The sequence below is a fragment of the Dermacentor albipictus genome, chromosome 1, assembly GCF_038994185.2.
Source record: "Dermacentor albipictus isolate Rhodes 1998 colony chromosome 1, USDA_Dalb.pri_finalv2, whole genome shotgun sequence".
Classification (NCBI taxonomy): Eukaryota; Metazoa; Arthropoda; class Arachnida; order Ixodida; family Ixodidae; genus Dermacentor; species Dermacentor albipictus.
The window spans coordinates 23811953-23833533 of NC_091821.1; the positions used below are offsets into that span (position 1 = coordinate 23811953).

Genomic DNA, 21581 nt, shown 5'->3' on the forward strand with positions numbered 1-21581 from the left:
AAAGAAATCTTTCTTGCGTCTTAGCACCCAAAAGAAAGAAAAACACGAATAGATCGAAGCATTATTTCCATAGCTCACTCAGTGGCGTAGCAACCGGGGGAGCCGGGGGGCCGTGGGCCCTGGGTGTTAGGGGCCAGTGAGGGGGGGCGGGGGGGTGTCATATACGTCTGAAGACACCCCTCTTTCCGCCGGCTACACCTAGCGAGTGGGGGGTGACAGAAGACCTAAGGGCCCCGGGTGCCACGCGACCTAGCTACGCCACTGAGCTCACTACTTCTTATTCCTGTGTGACTATGTATGCCAATGCATGTATTGTTGCCATGTATATGAGCAATAAGCGTTTGTTACGAGCTTCAGAGGTGGCGCGCAACAATGCAGCCTTGGATCATCTCCTAGCATCCATAGTGCTGTGGACAATTACTGAGGTGGAGTGTAATCTCGAACCAGTGCATTACAATGTCAAGAAACCAATGAATAAGCATACAACACAATCACTCTGGGCATAGTACAAAGTATTTTGCTTGAAGAAAAAAATTTCATAGAAGGATGTGAAAAAAATAACTCCATGCCAAATTTTAGCCTTTGCCTGCTCCATTCCATCCACCAAATACCATTCCTTGCTGACACTCTACAACAGGCACATGGAGGCTGCCTCATAAGCAAAACTATGTTTTGCTTATGAGGCAGCCTCCATTGCTCATAAGCAAAACTGTTTTGCTTATGAGCAAAACTCTGTATAAATATAAGCAAAGCTCTGTATGAAAACTGCAAGCACCTCAGCTGAGGTGCCCATAGTTAGCAGTACATACTGTGCCATTGACCCTTCCTTTGCACACATACTCAGTTGGTTTACCCTACTAGCAGCTTGTTACAACTGAGAAAATAGTTATTTTGTGTAGGTTATTATGCATAAGAATAGCCGCACATCCTGTGCTGGCTTATATGCTAGAATCACTGTTTTCGGAACTGGTAGCCATTAATTTCTTTATCCCCTAGTTCAAGTTTGGTTTGTGTTCAGACGTGTTTCAGGAATATCAATTTGGATTAATGTTCATTTCCAGCCAAAATTTTTGTTCGGGTTCTGTTTTACATCCTTGTTCATAAATTCTCACTTCATAGGCTCCAAGAAAGCTTGACTGTTTGACACAGCCAATATAATTAGTATAAGCTACTAGCTTTGAACTCTAACTTGTTTAAATTAACATTTTGCAATTCGAGGTGGTGTTAGCAACTGTTTTGTTTCATATGTTACTGTACAGACTATTAAACAGGAGCAGATTTTCATAAAGTAAATTTACCTTTGTCAGAAGTGTCAAAACTAGATTTAGTTGCTGAATATACTGTGTGTACTTTCTACTGTAGTGATATGAATGCATTGTTGAGCCTAGAAATTCTAGTTACATTGCATGCAGTGTTGCCAAGCCTGTTTGCATGTTCCAATGAAAAGCTTCTTGATTTTTTTCAGTGGAGGTATGACTTCATGACTGCCACTTACCTGCTGCTCGTCCTGAAGAAAAGTCAGGGCAAGGTTTTGAGGCTTACGTTTCCAGACTCCTACCCCAAGCAAAGGGTATGATAGTGCTACTGCCATTGCTCTGCTGAGCATGCTAGCCTGTACTATGAAATTCGGGTAGTATACAGTCAAACCTTGATGTTATGAAGCGCAATGGACTCTTCACAAATGAAACTTGCTTAAATGGCAATGCCGGATAAATGGTGACACATGCACTTGTTTATTGGGTGACTGTGTGTTCACCGTCTAACAGATGCTATCGCTCAGTGCAGGGCGCGCCTGCATGTAGTGGGAATTTCTCGAATGTTATCGATGGTTCTATCCACTCTCCGTTGTCACCGAACCTTGTGTAATCTGAATGAACGTATGCGCAACGCGAATTATGTAGTACTTTCTGAAAGGTATGCGGGCACCAGCGATTACACTGGAGCCTTCAATGACCTGTGTAAAAGCTGACGCACTTGATCTGCTGATCAGATTTTCGACGATCGCCGACTGTGTTTGCTGCTATCGTTGTTCTTTGAGCGTAGCCTGTTTTTGAGGGCACAGGTTTGCCCAATAAAATGCTAGTTTCATCATTTACAGTTTTGCTGCTTTCTTCACCGTCGCTACTACGTAAAAATAAAATGAGCGTGCCAACTTTGACTGGCTGCCCACAGGCACCAATCTTAACAAACTTTAGTAAAACATAAAACTTCTTGAAAATTCCAGTTCCATGAAACTGGAACCAAAACTACCAACATTGTCAGCTCATATACCCTGTGTGAAACAGAAGCAGTCTAACAACCATGTTTATTGATGATGCTGAGCAGTCGGGTAAATCGAATCCGTCGGCCATTTGTGCTGCTAGGGCATCAGCAGCTGCCCTGCGGCATTTGCATTGTCTAGTGCTCGCATTTCTTTGGGCCTAGGCAAGACGTGATTCCTGAAAGGGCAGACAGCATTGCTGAAATGGAAGGATTTTGCAGTCAGAGTGCCACTACTGCTTCCTTCACGCCACATGAATAAGTGTGGTACCCTTGCTCGAATGTGAGGAACAAGAGCACTGCTTGCCGCCTGCTGTGGGGAGACCATTAAAAATATAAATTATTGGCGGAGACCATGATTCTAGTGGTGATGACAGGTGTCACTGTTCTAGTGAGTTTTACAGTTTCGGTCCGTATGAAAAGAAAGCTGAAAGTCTGCATCACTGTAATAAATGCAAGGGGCTGCACAAAATTATTGTTAAAGCTTTCGCACACTTTGTGCCAACGTAGCTGTGATATTTGAAGTAGAGCACATTTTTTTTCTCCACAATAAAATTAAAGCCAGTTGCGCTTTACAGTTAAAAAGATTGTTGATGATTTTTGTGTCCTATGCCTAAATGAAACTTCGGATAAACATAACACATGTTTTCGTCCCTTTGATACCCGTTTAAGAGGAGCTGAATATGGGTCCCAAAATCTTCTCGCGTCCCATTGCTCTAGATTGGTATAGAGCATTTATTCTTGCTTGATTGGATCCCTGTCACCTTTGATTGATTTAGCTTTTGCCATAATCGCCATAAACATCTTGTGAAATATTTTTCCTTTTCTCAAAACAGCATTTCTGGCGGTGTCACTGTTTTAGAGTGATAATATCTCTGGTTCTACTTATGCTATTGCAATAATTATTTTTTTGTTAGAAAGGTAGACAAATAGAGATTGCAGTAGGCATATAATGTAGGTAAATATTATGACAGAAATTTTCAAAATAATTTGTCCTGGATGTTACTATGGGTGCATACATTAAAAAGTTTGACATGACGTAACTTTGGTTCAAATCAGTCTAGAGCATTCATTCTTGTACCACTGCATACTCCAGTTACTCGTGATAATTTTTGTATGTCACTAGTCACTACACCATATATCATTTAGTAAATAGCCCACCTCCGAGCAAGTTACGAAATTTTTTTTTAATTTCTAGAAAGATAATCACTATGCGATAAAACTGAGTGTATATATTAAATTAGCGCATGGAAATACATAAACCCCGCATGTTTAATCAAAATCTACCCTGAAATTAAAAAAAAAAGTTCTTAGATGCAGAGTCTGTAAATCTCAAAATCTACCTTAACATTATGGGGAAAATGGAGATAACAAACAACCACAAAATTATTTGGTGCCCCAGTCATGGGGGATTGAGTCGTGAGTCTTGAGGGAATCGGAGAGAACGAACAGGTGGGTCCCTAGCTCAAGAATTGGCAAACCAAGCAGGGGAGAACGATAACTGCCTTTTAGCTTTGCCCCTCATTCTCGATCAGAAATTTACACAGAGCTTGCAACAGTGTCTCATCAGCATCTCGAAAGACAAAGATATGCCCCACCTCACCACCACAAACTTAGTGCAACTGAGGTAGCGAGTTGGAGAAAGATACAGACAGGTGTATATCCACGTCAAAAGATTTAACGCCATGTTTCCCAACCAGTATAAGCAGGATACTTGTCCTTGGTGTGGGGACAGCCCCACTCTATATCATATATCGTGGGGATGCACCAAAAAACCACAGGAAATGCAAGATATAACACTTATGGGTAACAACACACGCTTTGAGAAGCACAACTGTCCAGCTCGGACCTGGAGGAGCAACAGAAACTCCTGTACCAGGTCCATGGAGGGGTTTATGGAGGGGACAGTGCCGAGATTCCCTTTGGCACACCGGCCTGACATTTTCACTGCTTGTTGGTCAGTGCTTCAGATATATGCTAAAATTTTCTTATGTAGCTATCATAGGTGGTGCATCTGTCAAACATGACACATGCTGTCCTACACCAGGCTGATGTATACCTGCCTTGGCAAATTAGTGACTGTGATTTCGTGGTACCAATTTCTCAGCATTGAAAATGTAGTGGGGACTGAGTGTTGTATAAAATGCTTGCCACTTGAAATTTGAAGGCATGTGAGGTTGTCTCCAATATCCAGGTTTGATTCATGTTGTGGCATAGCTTTTATCATGTATTCAAGTGCTTTGTGGGGCATGATTTCATACTTGGAAAACTGTGTTTTTGATTGTTTGCTGGGAATGAAACCAGAGAAAAGCATGTCTTGGCTGTGGACGAACATGCATCTTCATGCCACAGATGTCATGCTCGCGCAAGCTGGCCCTGGATGAGCCCATCAAAATCGCACCTCCCGTGTCGCCTCTCCGCAACTCTCTGGAGAAAGGCTTGGACAATGCTCAACTGTTGACACTGGGCAGCCCTCCACTGAGAGGTGTTGCCAATGGTGCCTGCACTCAGGACTTAGCATTATCAGCCAAGAAAGAGAATATCGCACAGTCTGACGAGCCAATGGATGTGGACAGCAGTGACAAGGAGAACTTTGCCCAGCCGCGTGTCCCCACCCCGAAGCGAAGGACTTACAAGGCTTTACAAGAGACATCAGGTATGAGATGCCCTCTTTTTACTGTTTGTAAAAGTTTCAACTGTTCCAGATTAGTGTTTGTTCCAAGTTTCACTTCTTATAATGCACTCAAACCTCGTTATAATGGAATTGAAGGGGGAGCCGAAATTACTTTGTTAATAATAATATGTATCACTTTGTTATATCTATTTAATACCCTTTACTGCACTGCTATATGCCCAATATAGTGCACAACTTTAGAGATACGAAGAAGGCCTACTGAACATCTACGCGGCCATGTATGCGATGAAATTTTAATGAAAAAGCCGTAAAAGAAAATGTGTGCACCATGTGACTTCATATCACCTGACGCAACAGCCGTTATGATAGCTTCTTTCTGTTCCAATATGATTGTCTTTCGCTCCTGCTTTCCACTTGGCTCGTCCATATGCTGTGAAACCGGCTACATGTGGCGGTGGAAAAGACCAGTTCTCCTCGATAGCATATTCAACACAGGAGTTTTGAACTGCTGTACTGAATGAGTGCTGAATCTCGCAGAAAACTATGTGCTTGGCATGCAGTGTTCGGGTATTTTTTGGTTTCGGAAACTAATCTATTTCATTAGGTCCATTGGCAGGACAGTTTTACGTCGTTAAAATGAAGTTTTAAATACATGGATCTCCATGTTGATTACAAGGGGATTCCATTTACTTTGCTATACTCATTATTTCATTATGTCCTGTTTCGTGATATCTAGGTTTGAGTGTAGTAAGTGTGGGCTGATAATGGGGCTTGATCTAGCCTATTTAGCTGGCTTGGGGTGTATATTGTTACATAAGACTTGTAACAAAATTAAGTTTACTTCCCGAGGCAGGATGAAGATTGCACAACAAGCTGCATAAAACCATTGCAGTACATGCCAGTTAATACTGTATTCATCATAGTGTCAGCCACTGTCACTAAATTAAGTTTATACCTAAAGAGTGAGCTGACCGTAGCACTCTGTTACCCAGATTAACTTGCAGCCCTCGGCAGTTTCACTAATCAGGACCAACTCAATTTTTAGTGTTCAAGGCCTCAGTACTTAATGGCATTTATAGTCACACACCGATCTCTTGGACACTTGGGAAGCCCCCTTCGTAGGGGGCTTCATAAGTGTCTGAATAATCAGGCAGTCAAAAAATAAAAAAATCTTTGTCAGCAGTACACAAACTTTAGGAGACGTTTGCTGAGCGTTGTATTTCAGCGAAATTCGCACTTCAAATTTTATGACAGATGAGGTTATAGGTGTGTTTAGCTTCCACCTGTTGCGCAGCCCAATTGGTGTTGTGCGTCATCATAACATGCAGGTATCGCATGCGACCTTGACCTTGACAAATGCCTGTGTACCATGCATTGGGTGCACTTTAATGAACCCCAGGTGAAACGGTGTGCCTCTTAGTCAGGTCGGAGTTTTGGCATGCTTTTTGCCTTCATGTGAGCTTTCCCTGTTCGATACAGTGAGTGCAGGGAGGAATGTGGTAGTGGCAGTTGATGGTCGGTTGCCCACAGACCAGGCTGCTACTTCTTGTCAGTCTAGCCCACATGCAGTATATCATGGCTTGATCGCTGTTGAGGGACTACTGGTATAAATATATTAATGGCAAGCTTTCCATGACTGCTTGTTGCCTGCCACCATGCTGGTAGACTGCTGCTAGGCCCAGCTAGTACTGAATATGGCAAAGCAGTTCTGCTTAAATCTGCAATGTGGAATAAGTTCCATGAAAACAAAAGTTGTCATCCACCTAAGAGTAGCATGAAGCTACAAAGGAAACTTGAACGAGCGTCTCATAAAAAGAGTAGTCTTGCGAATTTTTGAATGTAGAGTGGCTTATTTTCGGAAAAGGACATAAAGTGTAGCATACACCAAGGAAATGTTTTCCATTTAATTTCTTGCACCCTATAGTTCACCATGTACATTTGTAGTATTTTAGTGTCCCTTCGGTGTTTAAGTTAAAATACTCTCAAAGTGCACTCTTATCAGGAATGTCCGTGTTCCACAACTGTTAACGACTTGACGTGTGCAACACTTTTTCGTAATAGACCCTCTGTGAGACTACCTTTCTCACTGCGTGTGAGAGAACTTAGCGAAGAAATGGATGTCCTAATTCTCGAACATCGCCTAATGCTTCCAGCTAAGCTATTACCGCCCTAGGAGTGGCAGGTGATAGAATGGGATGTATCCTTTGGAGAGGTCACAAAGCACGCTCCTGAGCTCAAAATTGCTATGCATTTCCATTAACTTCAATCGGAGTACTCCTGCTCCGAATTCTACACATACGCGTCAAAGTCACATGCTGGTGTATCTTATGCTGCTGTTGGTCCCTCTTTTTCTAAATCTGCCGTATTGAACCCCCTGACAAGTATCTTCACTTCAGAAGCTTGTGCAGTACTGTCTGCAGTAAAATATATAAAGAAATTAAAACTTGACTGAGCAATAATATTCACAGACTCGTTAAAAGGACACTAAAGCGAAATAATAAATCAGTTTAGACTAATGAAGCATTGTTTGAGAACCCTGCAGGCAGTCATTTAAAAAGAATAGTTTGATTATTAGATGAGAAAATGAAGGTCCAAGTAGCAGTATTTGAATTTCTCGCCGAAACCCCAGCGCCAGTACGTCAGCGTGACGTCAGGAATTCTAAAGTATGTTTTCGCATTTGGGCTGCGTTGGCTGAATAAAGGTTCCCGAAACTTGCCATGTTTAATGTTTGGTTCCTTTAGAACACAGTGTAGTCAATCTGTACCGCTGTATATAATTAGTAGGCCCTAGAAGATGCCATCAAAATCCAAGACGTCACAGCCCCCAGGTGCGGGAAATTAAGTAGGCGTCGCCACCCGTATTTCGTTCTTGTGCTTTTTCTGGCTTACCAAACATCTTATCGTTGTAAGAGTAGTGTTTTTGGTGTTGTAGAATGGTAATTTACTGATGCAGAAGAAATCATTCTTCACTTTAGTATCCCTTTAAGTCTTGTAAAAGCATTAATGTCTTTACAAAAGCATGCAAACCCTGTTTCTATTGAACTTTACTCAATCTTGTGCAACATTTATTTATGTCGTAGACATGTAGCGATATGCTGGGTTCCTGGCCATAGAGGAATCGAAGGCAATGTGCTTGTCGACGAAATCGCCAAACAGTAGAATTGCAAGGTATTCATTCTGCTGCTGTCCCTGTCCCAGACATGAAGCCTTTCCTACGAACCAAACTGCGAAGCCAATGGCAATGCTTGTGGGATGCTGCAACGAGCAATAAGCTTCACGTGATTAAGCCGAAGCTAGGTTTCTGGACCCCAACTACGAAAATACTAAGCACAGATGTCCCATTCACTAGACTTAGAATTGGACACACATTTGGCATTCATAACTTTCTCCTGACTGGTAACAAGCCTCCAACCTGTCGTAGATGTGGTGACACTTGACCGTCCTCCATGTCTTCTTGGAGTGTCGGGAAGCAAAAAGAGAGAGGAAGAAGCATTTTTCTCTTGCATACCGCTATTGGGTCCCTTCTCAACCGGCTATGTTTCTTGGGGAAAAACTGCTTTTTAAGACCAAAGCAGCCCTAGCTTTCTTGAATGGTGTTGTCCTACATGTTATAGGCCAATAAATTCATAGCGCATCCTTTTTCCAGAGGATGTCGCTATGATAGTTGTTTTGTGTAATATGCCTCTAAGCTCTTGTTTCAAGGGCTTTGGTGAGGCAGTAGTGCTCTAGCAAATTTTATCATCTGATATGTTTGGTATATTGCATCATTCTTTTGCAATATGTACATTTTAATACTCATAGTACGCGTCATTAGTTGTTGCCATAACTTTATTACATGTAGATTTTATGCAATTTACAGCAACTATTATAGGCCCCTTTACAGCCACGTCACATCAACTTCACAGATCTCATCAGTCCACTGCGAAATCATTAACACTAGCAGCGTGTCTACCAACCGGGAAAACCGGAAATTCTTAGGGATTTTAAGTAGTCTGGATAAACTCTGGGAAAACTCGGAGAATTTGTGCCTCTGTCAGGGAAAATTAGCTGTAATTTTATTGAAAGGGTCGAAAGCCGCGGTAATGCTGACTCGAGTAACAGACAGGAATCGTAATGAATCGTCTTTGACGCCCTGTCGTCGGCTGGAGGAGTTGCCATGCACAGTCAATGACCGACTTTCCGCATTCTCGATAAATTGGGCGGCTTCGCGGCACCACCACGTACCCCATAGAGTCAATGTATCAGAACGTCTGAAATTTCGGACGTAAGAACTCTTCGCCGTCCGATTTTCCGGAAGTTTTGCCGTGACCGCAGGTCCGAAACGGCATTAATCAAAGCCACCACCGCTGCCATTTTGATTACCTTGCTGCCTCGAACCGGCGCTCTCGCACGCAGATTCACTGGCAGCAGTAGCCACCAATGCGGCAAGCTAGGCCTAGCTGCTTCGACGTTTGCTATGAAGCTTCTTGCCGTTGGATGCCGTGTTTCTTATTGAAAGAATTCGCTGCTGTCAGCAATGGCACGGACTCCGCCTTTGTGGTCCTCGCGATTGCTTTAGAGGCTTGGAAAGCACGGTGCGTTGAATAATGCCGGTTCCGGAAAGTCAGCTTCGCCTCCGTACACAAGTGTTACTTGGTGAAGCATATGCAAAATTATTGCAGTGAAGCATAACAAGCGTGGGAAGGGTCTATTGCCATGGGACACAGTATGTATTCCTTAATTATACACGCGTGTACCCGGTATTGCCTGTCGCAGTACGAGAACCGATATGCCTAATACGTGTACCGGCAGGCCTTCAGAGCGTTTCCGAATGTGTCTGTGGCGGTTTGAGCCCTTAAGGGCAGTAAATAACATGCATTTATTTTTTCCAACTGGCCGATTTTTCTGACGCTTTCGCGGCCCCCAGGGAGTTAGCAAAATCGGCCGTGGACTGTGCAACTCACCAAGAAGATGCTTCAAATGGTCCGTGGGGCGGACGAGTGGCGGAAGGACAAGAGCAGAAAGGACCTATGCATTGAGGAATGAACGGGAAAGGCAGCATGCTGCACCGTTTTGAAGGAGCTGAGCTCAAAAAACAGTGTTGGCTGATACCGAGATGGAGGTGTCCCTCATCCAAGCCAAAATAATCTCTTTAAAGCAGTGAAACACAACAGTGAGGCGTCGTGCACAGGCTGAGAGTATGTTAGGCCAGTTGAGGTTGACTTACGAGCTGTTGAGAGAGAATCTCAATTGTGATAAATTTTGGGCCTCATACCAATGAGCTTGCTATCAATTGATAGAAATATCTCATATTCGAAAATATTTGCTTCTGTATGCATCTCCTTTTTATTTGTATTTGAGAATGTCCGACTCGATGTGCAATTTTTTTAATACATTTTATTTGCTGTGCATTTTACTAACCCCTCCCTTCTATTCTCTTTTTGAATAACATAAGCACTACTCCTTAGTATTCCAATTACATTGTCGTCTTTTTTCCCTTTTGTATGATTACTAGAGAGTGACAGCATCAGGCGATATGGTTTCAGCCCGTCTTGACATAAAACATAGTTCTTCATCACTCAGGGAATTTGGAAATGTCAACTTGGTAGACACCCTGCACTAGCATGGTGCTCTTTGGCCATACCTGGCCCTTGCACCACTAAACATCACATTCATTTCATTTCATTGAAGATCAAACAAATCTATGTAGTAGCCATGATTCCCATGCTAGCTGAACGGTCGCAGCACTAGTTCCTTCTAGGGATCGACTCTGTGTACCACATAGCCCTTTGGGTGCTTGCAGCGATTCCACTGTGGAGAAATGATCAAAGTTTAAGCAGGAAAAGGCACATAGGCACAGTTGCATTTTTCAACATTTGTTGATGCACATTCCTGCGACTTTTGCTAAGGCATGGAATTATGCTGTTGCATAACACTCAGCATGATCTCGACCAGCTAACAACAGACTCTGCTTCATTTTTAAAGTGCCAGCTTGCATTTACAGCAGCGTCTTGCTGTGCAAGTTCTCCTGTGGCACATCTTGAGACATCCTGACTTCAAGCGCTATGTAGTTTACGAAAAGGGAAAAACAATCATACGCTGCAAGCATTGGTATGTTAACCATTTCATGGATGACTCTTGCCTACGGGGAACACACTCAAAAAAGGTTTTTTTTTTCTTGCCTAGTTATGTTATTTCGTGTGAAGTTTCTGGCTAAATGTCTTTGGCCAACGCTGAATGACAGGTAGCAGGTATCATTTGTTGGATTGGAGGAGGAACATAGGGTAAGGAAGAAGTTTGGCATGCGCTCCTTCGAAAACATGGTCAAAGCAGACAGACCGATGCAAGCTCCCTTGCTGCAGCGGCATCATGCAGGTAATACAAAGCAAATGCAATGTACACCTGTGATTCGCATATGACGAGAACTGTCTGTACAAGTTCCAAACAAAACCATAGGTGACTTGGGAGCGAGTGAGCTTCAGTGTTCAGTGTTCTACCTGATGTTACCCCCTATTGCTGAAAAAAAGTTTCTGCAAAATATTTTTTTCTTTTCGTTGAATATGCTTATTCTCGGTGTATGTAGGACATTTAGATGAATTTTATGTGTCGTCCTTAAAGGCTTAAATGGCGTTTCCTAGGTCTTCCACAGTATGACTGACTATTCGAGATGTTGTGCTAATGTGACTACTACTAGCCTTTGTAATTGTGCTACGAACTGCTATGGCCACCAACATGGGACCGAACTGTTTTTGTGCCTATTTTGCGTCTTTTGTGCCTTTTTAGCGTTTTTTATTTTGCGTTTTGTGCCTATTTTACGTCTTGTGTTTTAAAACAGGCCGCCCATTTAAATGACTTCTGTCTTTACTACATAACCGATGGAGCTTCAAAAGTGACATGGAGATGAAGTGATATCTTTTGCTAGATATGCGCGTGACTTTCTAAACGTTGCGCGAATTTGTTGTTTATTGCCCCCTCACGTTTATAAAATCCTTGCACTGCTACCCGTCTACGCGCTGACCGAAAAAACGTGACCAGTCGTTCTGAAAATAACGCGCATGTTATCTCCTCCCACCTTGAGCGAGTGTAACTAAAGAAGCCGAGCGTTCCAGCCCTAATAATCGATTTAAGTTTGCTTTCTGCGCCGGCGGGATGACGGATTGTTCGTGGAGCGAGCGTCTTCATCAAGCCGCGATCTGGCTCGCGCTTCCTGCTCGTCCGGCGCTGAGGCGGGAACAGTCACGCCACTCGTGGGCGTCTGCTAGGGGCGTGGCAGTTGCGCTCTTCGGCAGTTCATTGCCGGTTTTCTGGGTGAAACTGGCCGGAATTCATTACTCCTCAGAAATTAGCTGCGTCAGCTTGTGGCAGGTCTGGAAGCGGTTATGAACGACGGGCCACACGGAGCCGCGAGTCTCCGCATTAGGTTAGATCGTCTGACTCCACCGGTTAAAATTTAATTAGTCCAATTTTTATAACTTCTTGTCTAATTGCCACCTTGGGTCATTTTATATTCCGCTGTGGCAAAATCAATCCCGACGACATCGCGTAATTATTTCATCTTCCTTGTGTTGAAGGAGTTTGAATGATTCTTAAAACGGTCTTGTATGTAGCACATACAGTTCCTTTCCTGCACGATGCAGTCAATTTTACTGTTAATTAGCGCTTAACCAGCCCAGCGTTTTCGTATATCAAGTCGTGTGATTATTGGGGTGCTCTTTTCTGCTATTGCTGCCGTCACCACATAAGGCATGTTGACCATTAACATTAACATGTTGACCATTAACGAGTTTGGAAAGACTTTGCATGGCCTGTGCGGAAGAGCACGAGTCAGTTTCTTAGCGATTTAGCTATGAGTCTTCACCTATTTAGATGTAGAAAAAAAATGTCCCCGTATTAGATTTGATTGGAAAGGTATATGTGAGGTTGAATCCACGTTATCTTAATTACGCTGGCACGAGCGTGTTCCACTGGAACCACTTAGCCTAACCGAGGACATGAATAAAGGACTTCGGTGGTGGTGGTGGTGGTGATAAACTTTATTGAAAGGGGGAAGGGTAAAGAGGGACGTGGCTGAGGGTTAGGGCTCAAGTAAGGCCCTGGGCCTGCTTGGCCTCTTCCGCCCAGTCCACCAGTTCAAGTTGTCGGTCGACGTCCCCGGAACTGAGCCAGGCTGTCCAGTCAGTCTCGCTGCTGACGGGGGGATGAGAGAACGGGAGCGAGGTGCATTGCCACATTATGTGTGTGAGTGTTCCTGTTTCGGTGTTCTACTTCGCCGTGCCTTTTAGGAAACGTTATTGAAGCTATGCGTGATTTTTGCTGAGCTTAACAGCATATGCGACATCCCGACCTTCATTCCCATGCATTCAAAAGTGTACTGAATGATCTGCAGCACTTGCACCAAGTTCGCGCATCATGCCGTTTGTGACGTCATTACAGATAGATCGGACTCTTGTTCGAGCAAAGCACCTTACCTTGAGCTTGTGATTCTCATTGGTTCTGAACCTGCGAGGCTGACTGAGTCGAAAATTTTGAGACTAGCCATGATTCCGTGAGATACGAAAGCCTGCCTAAGTGTGACCTTGTCGAGTATGAGTATGAGTCAGCCAGGCCGGGTCTCATTTATATGCGACATTAGTGGCTCACAGAGAAAGAAACAGAGCGAACGACACACCTGTGCCGGCCCTGCTCTTTCTGTTCGTCTTCAATGCGCTGCTCACGTCAATGATAAATCGCTACCAACTAGCCCAAGTTACGATTCTGGGCCTGACTTCTGGTGCGTTTGCATCTCTAGTGAGTGAGGCTTGTCTCATCGTGGTGAGCCTGAGTGAGCCCTAAGCTAAAAATATATTTGAGCGAGATCTAATTACTTTACCGACCTGTGGTATTGGTACAAACATAACCGCGGTAGCAACGGTCATGTTCTGCGGTTTTAAGACTGTCGTTATAAGTAGATCGCTCAATGTACTCCATTGCAATCACGCTGTGGTGGCTCAACGACGTTTCTTTTTTTTTTTTCTACTGAACACAAGAGCGCGAGTTATAATCCTGGTTTCGACGGCCGGGCGTTCCGATAGGGTGAAATGCAAAAGAAGCCACGTTTCGAGACCTCGATGCACTTTATAAAAAGCCCATGACTGTCAAAACTGATACGAAGACACGCCGTTTATACTGCGTTTCGCACGACGTGTGGCATATAGCATATACGCGGTAGATCAATCGCACCATCTTATCGCGATATCTCTTCGTTACTGGGGGCGAGTTTCACCACTGGAAAAGCTGGCGCCGCCGTCGGCGTGACGTGGCATGAGGGATCACGTGGACAAAGCGGCCCCGTCAACTGCTTCGGAATCGCCGAAGCAAGCTGAAAACGAATCCACCTGCGCTGCGGTTCTGATTAAATGGGGAGGTTTTGCCGCTTCGGGTGTATGCTTGACACTTGAAAGCACCATGAAAGGTAGTGGCTGCCTTGAAGGCGTCCACCATGGTAGGCTACTGCTCGGTGCCGCAGTGCCGGACGTACGCAATGGAGCCCGGTGTCAGTCTTCACACGCACCCGCAGGACAAGACGCTGCGTGAAACTTGGATTGTGAAATTTAGAACCGGCCATCAGCCATCGGCTACAACTCGGGTGTGCAGTAAGCACTTTCGCGAGGAAGATTTCTGATACGGCATCGGGGCTGTGAGGAGCAGAGCTGGCACTGAGACGCTCGCCCGCGCGCTGCGCGGCTAATGTCATGAAGCTTTTGTCTATGAACTTGCTGATGCTAGATACTGCCAAGTTCAGTGGAATTGAAAGAGAACGGTAAGAAGCATATAAAAAAGGCATGGCATATGTTGATGTTTGTTTTAGCGCCAAACGATGAATGTACTGGATTAAGAAAAGGAAGTAGCGGGAAACTGCTCGCTGAGACAACCAATAAACATACAGTGCGATGCAAGTTGAGAAATGATATTAAAACGTCCAAGAATTTAGAAAAAAAAAGACTGAATCGTCGCGATGGCACATACGAGTCGCCGTAGGCATCGAAGTCCCTAGTTGTAACGAAATTATTCTTGAACAGCTCTGATAGCCTCCATGCAACAATGGTTGCTTGTGTACTGTCAAATGCTGATATACTGCTGCCTAGAGCTCGCTTCATGGTGCGAAAACGGGCCCGCAGCGAAAGCGGAACATATTGTGTTCGGACACCCATGCTGACGCGCAGCCGGTCGCTGCGAACCTCTGCCATCGCTGCCGCAGTAAGGCGTGTCTGTTATGCTCCATTTGGTTATACAGACAGCCCTCTACAAGAACATATCCTACATAGTTTGCTCTCAGCGACTGCCTATCTCACGCAAGAAACCGGTTCGGGGGACTCCATCGTGGCAACCGCGCGCAGTGGGCGTTTACTGTACGCATTCAGTAAAGAGATAGCGTCTGTAAACGATTCGGTGCTTTCTGTTTGCCGAAGATTATTATTATTTTGACAGTAGAAAACTTCCATTGTTTCTAGAGTACTGACAGAAATGTCCAGGAGGGCTCCCGCGTGGCGTTATTATTGAGCCCCGACACCCAAACCTATGAGGAGCGCGTCGCGTTATCCCTCACACTATGCAAGCGAGGCAGTTCCGATAGACGGTGAGTCCTCGCCCCCAATAGAACCGCAATGGGACGCGGCGCCACGCATTTGCGTCGCTTAAAGGGACCCTGAAACGATTTTGACGATTTTGTATAAACGTATAGTGAATCGTTAGAGTAGGCCCTTCTGATCATTAATTGACGCATCTAAGTGCTCCGCGTAAAGCATGTAATTTATTATAAAGCTTCAAAAATGTACATTGCTGCCGATCGCAGCACTCTGCTCGGCGGAATTTTCAGGCGCCCTTGCCCATATGACGTAAATCACCCTATTGACGTCAGTAGGGCGAGCTGTACGACTGGCTGCCCAGGGTGCGTTATCGACAATTTTTCCACCTTTATGGGGAACAAATGATGTTCGTAATAGTTGGAATGTTAGTTAATTTGTTTCTATAGAAAGAAAGTAACAGAAAGACCATGCACAAGAACAATTTCGCACTACACTTAAGCACTTCCGGCACACTGCAAGCGTCGTCTGCTTGTGTTACAATGTGCTCCATTTTGACGAGAGCTCCGCGGTCAGAGCCGGTCTCAGTCTTTTCGCGAGCACTATGATTCGACTTGGTTCGTTGTGGACTGCAAACGTAGCGACTGGCAATATGTCAAGCTGCGGCATCGTGTCTCCCTGCAAGGCAGCAGACGAGCGGACTGGCTGCAGCGCATCGAGCTGCCGCTATCCGATCGGCGCCAGAATTTGCGTGTTTGCGGCCGTCACCTTACACGGGAAGATTACTAACGCAGTAGCGTTTCGCGAGTCCGGGATTAGGGTAAACGCAAGTGCAAGAAGACAAGGCCTGGCCGTTTGACTGTGTCGTTTCACGGGATGAGCAGAAGCGCAAATGTGAATGGTCTGTACGGTGCAGCCACCTGGTGGCACAGAGCTCAACCACACACAGTAGCAGTAACGAAATGTATTCTTTGCTGCTAGTGTAATTTTTCGCAGGAGTGTAATGGTTAACACGTTGTTTTTGCAAATGTTTAAAATGTTTTACACTTGGTTAGAGCAATATTAGCTCTTTGTTTGGCTGGCTATGCTCTGGGCCAACGGGTGGCTGGACCGCGCAGACCGATCAGGCCACTCACGTACGTCTACGCCAAAGTTCCTTCATCAACTTCAGGTTATGCCTCCAGCCATCCGTCGAAACGCCCAGCACGCCTGTGATTACCGGAATACCAGACACGTCGACAGAATCACGCTGCTTCGATAGCTCTCGCTTGGGGTCGACTGCCGAGCAGCTGGCGGAGAGCTTGGAGAGGGTTCGCGCGCTCGCTCCTAGATAACCGGAAGTCGACGACACGACGTGCCATCATGACGCAGAGCCAGGGAAGGCGGAGCTTAGCCCCGATGACTCGGCGAACGAATTGAGAAAATGCATGTCTGTGGAGGCGGGTAACTTGTAATCGTCCGTATCTCTCTTAATATGAGACGTTTCACACAAATTGTGATGCGAATGATTAACTTTAGCTGTGCCCTACGCGTCTACAAAATTTGTCTGAACCGTTTCAGGGGCCCTTTAAAGTTGATGCACCGAAGTTGTGCTCCGGCGCCTGTCACCTTTTGGTGTGCGCCGCTTTGTTGCTCGCTGCCGTGTTTTGCAGCGAGCATAGATGCGCCACCGCACGCAGCACTTGTCAGTTCACTTTCCGCTTGACTGCGCGCTTGTAGTCTCCCGCTTCTTCCCTCCCTTGTTCCGAATCTTCTGTCCAGCTGCTGCTCTTGATTTCCTTTCTCTCTGTCGCTTTTAATGCTCTCTTTTTCCCAACCGCGGTCGTTAGTGTGCAGTCGAGGGACCACAGCCGATGCTAATTGAACAAACTCTCGAGAGAAAGCGGCCCGGCGTTAAAGGGCAAAGCGCGCTTCGGAGGCCGACGCACGAACAGCACAGTGCAATAGCGGAAAAGGGCGAGCATCCAGCAATGCAGGGCGTACACGCCGCGAGTGATTTCCCTATCCCGCGGAGAAGAGGGGCTGCCTCCGTTGTTTGGCTAAGTGGCTGCCGAGCTAACGAGCCATGGGTCTCTCTCCTTCAAGGAGTCGTGCTGGACGCGCCGCAACAAACACGAGTTGTGGCCGGGTTCCGACGCATTGTTTGCTTCGCGAGGTTCCGAGCAGAGAGAGACTCGCTGCGGCCGCCCCTCTTCTTCTCCTCGGTGCTCTTGCGAAGACGAACGGCCAGGCGAGCATATCGCGCCCACGCCATCCATTTGCTTTGGAGAACAGCGTTGTGTAATGCCTCCTTTGCTTGCTTCTTCTCTCATCGCACCGTCGTTTTTTGTAGCATTTTTAGCTCGCGCATTGTGCAAGAAGCAAGCTGTCGATGGGACAGGCTGTGTCTATTCTTGTACGCAGCAGTGGCCGCGATTTTATACTAACGCCGTGCGCACCTAATGATTACGGTCCATGCCTTGCGGTCTCAGGCTCAGCACACGCGACGGTAAACCAGATAATGTTAAGGAGCGGTCTTGGGATTCTTTTTTCTTTAATTTTTAATTATCTATTTATTTACTTAAGGTACCGAGCGCAGCTTCTACGAAATGCTCCTAAAATATATAGGGGCACTACAGCGGTCATTGTTTGTCTTGCGTCACTGAATAATACCACTCCTCCTGTTGGTCCGACATAAATTTCCTTCGAGGTGCCGTCTTCATTACACCCATTCCGTGGTCGTCTGCTAGTATCGCACGACGTTACTTCTCTTTACGTTGAACCATAGGAGCCGCCTCGTTATTTCGCGAGCCAGCCGCTGCAGTTCGGTGCCTGACGCAGTGTGGAGCAATTTTCGGTCACTGATTTGGTCGTGTCTCATTCGTTTCCGTCAGTTAAACGCGCTGTGTTTAAATCGAGTGTCTCAATTTGACACTTAATGCAGCATACACCGACAGATATGTTAGTTTTAGTGATGACGTGCGGAGGTAAATCTTTACATTCGACTAAACGGAGAAGGCAAATGGCACCCGTGATACGAAAGCCCGACACTGGTCGATCTCACGATTAGCTTACTCTTGATCTTGGCAATCAATCACTGGCGTAGGTTTAAGCCGAGCTTGCTTTTGTCACCGACGGTTTCTTCACCCAACGCGCTGTCGCAAAGAGAGAGAGAGAGAAATTAATGGAAAGCTAAAATAAAAGCATGGCGTCCCGTGTGGAAAGAGGGCTCCTGCATTCCAGTTGGTGTAGCTTTTGAATATTGAAATTATACGCTGTCACCTGTTGCTAGTGTGTCTCGCTGATCAGCGAACTGAGCTATGGTGGGTAGAGGAGGTGGGTAACTTTTCTCATTTTAAATAATTTGGGTGCCACGTGGATTTTTAGCGCAGTAGCTGAAATGTATATGTTGTAGTAAACTAGGTGATTGGCCCGTGAAAAGTAATTTCTATACGGGACTGACTGCACACTTGACATTTCACCTCGCGCAGCAGAGTCCTTCATAGCTTGGATGTATAACTTTAGGACTCACTGCGTTCGTATAAATTTAGTGTGTGTCGTGTGAACGAATGTTTTTGTTTGAAGACGTCCTTTCCCGAGTCCCCGCTTTGGTTTCTGGTGCTTAGCCAAGTTGCATCTGCTGCGTTTTATCACTGTCGGTGGGTTGTACACAAAGACGCGCTGCGCTTCATTTTTCTGCGACGTCCTTCACTCGCATTAGCATGTGGCGTCTCGCGCTTACATCACTTTCGAGTGCCCGCACTACGCGGCGCAGTCGTCGGAACAATTTTCGAGAAGAGCCAGGGCTTACTGAATGTCGCAGCTGCCACCTATAGCAATAGTTAGTCGTCCTGTGGTTCTTTGCGCAGATAGCGCATGCCGTGCAGTCAGGATCAACAGTGAGGACCGTCCGGCGGTAGTTGTGACAGCCGTGTGTGAACGTCACGACATGTCTCTCCACTTTGCGGGCCATACTAGATAGTCCAAACGCGCGCGCGGTCATCGCTTAATGTGGCTGCCGGGCGATACGACATTCACGCATAGGCGCCGATGCTCGTCTTTACCTTCGCATACTGTGCGATCACCGCGCGTCGTGCTGTTCTTGTGCACTGCACGCGGTGGTGGCGACGTCGCTCGCCGCGCGCAGCTTGGCTCACGGCGGGCCTCCTTTGATGACCGTTAGCTGCGGATTCCGCGACGCGCGTCCAACTTCTTGGGCGAAAAACAGCGACACAACTGCTGGGAGAAGAGGAAAACGAGAGTGGAAAAGAAAAAAAAAAAATCGCAGGCCTCCAGCGAAAAGAAGGGCTTGTTTGCGCTGGTCGTGGGTTGTTGGCCTGGCGCTGTGGATTGCGCGCGCCTGAACTCGTTGAGAAATGGTTCCTTGGAGTCACGCGTAATTCGGGCGCTATTAATAACCTGTGTATACGCGCGGCTGCCCGTGTACGGATGCCCCCGTCTCGTCTCGTTTCTTCTTCCTCTTCAGTTTACTGCCTTTCGAGGATTTTTTTTTTCCCCCTCTTGGTTTTTCTCTCGGCGCAGCCGCTGGAACCTCGCGGCGCCAGGACCTTCCTCTCCCGCCGCGAGGTCCTTGTTTTTCTCCCTTCATTGTCTCGCGAGTGATTGAAGCGATCAGGATTGTTATTTTGTCCGAGAAGAAAATGCAAGCCAAAAAAGGTACGGTGGGATTTTAAGACGTCTTCCTTTCTTTTTTGTATACCGATGAAACAATACTTTTCTTCTACTTCATGAGGGGAGGGGGGGAATCGCATTTTCTTTTTTCCCCATTGCTGTTGTTGTCTTTACCCTGCAAATTTTTATCATCGGTCTCCAGTCATTGTTTAGTCGTGAATGCTGTTCACTTCGGGCAGCCTGATAAGTTGTCTTTCGGTGCGTGCGCGTGTGTGCATCTTGAAAGTCATTGGTTTGGAACGCTCGTCGTGAATAAGCCCGTTGGGTATCTGACGCAGAGGGTGAAGGGGGAGGGCGGGCTCGCTTTCTCCAACTTTCTCAACCGGCAGTTTTCGCCCAAAGTGGCTCGCTTTGTGAATTCTCATCTGTGCTGTCATCGTGCGGCCACACAAACAAGTCCGTCACGAGCTGTGCAGAGATGTTACGGTGTTTGCTTTGCTTCGCTATAACGCGAGCGGTATTCGAGGCGTTCTCTGCTAGTGCCGAATTCAGTTGTATGAGCTGAATATGCAGCCTCGCCGCGCTACGCAAGCGAAGAGTTTGTGTTAGGTATGTTACGATGAAGTTGAATGTATATGGCGGGGAGGGGGGCGGGGTTCGTGTTTGTGAGATATTTATGGATGCGAGCCCAGCACGTTCGAGAAAAGAAAATTTTTGACTGTTACGCAAGCTTTCCGCTGAAAAAAAAAGACAAAAGCGATTGCCTCACGCACGAATTGCGTCTGACTATATCGATTCATGAGCAAATTTTGCGAGATTTTCAATGAAATATTGCGATAAACATGCGTGGGAAGTATTCGTGTGAGAATGGCTGATGCAAGACTGGCAGAACTGGATATCGCTGAGAGTCCTTCATCCTGCAGTGCGCATAAATATAGGCTGGTGATGATGATGACGATTATGGATTCGCAAAATGTTCCTAAAAGTCTTTTTGACAACATCTCTACTGCGTTTTACAGTGGAACGAGGAGGTAAAAAAAAAACGTAGCAAGGTGTTCACAGCTCTCATGAAACTGACCTGGGTGCCTTTCTTGTCCTTGCAGTGCTGGTACCGCACAATGGCGCCAACGTTACCGGATCGAGCACGCCGGTCGTCAAAAGGTAAGTCTTCACTCGAGAAAAGCCCTCACTCGAGAACTTTCGGCGCTGCGCGCCGCTCCCTCCGCGCACGCCATCTCCTGCACCGTCGAAGTCGTGCGTTACAGCATAGGCTGCCGACCGCAGCACGTACAAGTAGTATTTGGTCTATTCGATTCGCCTGCACTTCGTGAACTAGTTCAGGGGGTGCTGCACCTCGCTATTCGTTTCACCAGTGTAACATGGCGTCGTCTGCACGTCGCCATTCGTTTCACTTGGTGCAGGCTTTGGGGCAGAACGAGCTCGCAGCATTTCCTGCATGTTGTGCAGGTAGTGCCGGGCCTATTCTGCACGAGCACGGAACTGGCACTGAACATCAGTAAACTAGTTAACAAAAT

General features: G+C 46.1%; 1 protein-coding gene across 2 annotated transcripts in view; it reads left to right on the forward strand.

Annotated features, from left to right (window-relative positions):
* LOC135920476 (maternal embryonic leucine zipper kinase-like) overlaps positions 1–21581 on the forward strand; it is a 154412-nt gene that overhangs the window by 51667 nt on the left and 81164 nt on the right. For both annotated transcript variants that reach the window (XM_065454736.1, XM_065454733.2), the window contains 3 exons: positions 1466–1570; positions 4612–4915; positions 21150–21207. In XM_065454736.1, the coding sequence (XP_065310808.1) occupies positions 1466–1570; positions 4612–4915; positions 21150–21207 (467 nt within the window). The remainder of the gene's footprint in view (positions 1–1465; positions 1571–4611; positions 4916–21149; positions 21208–21581) is intronic.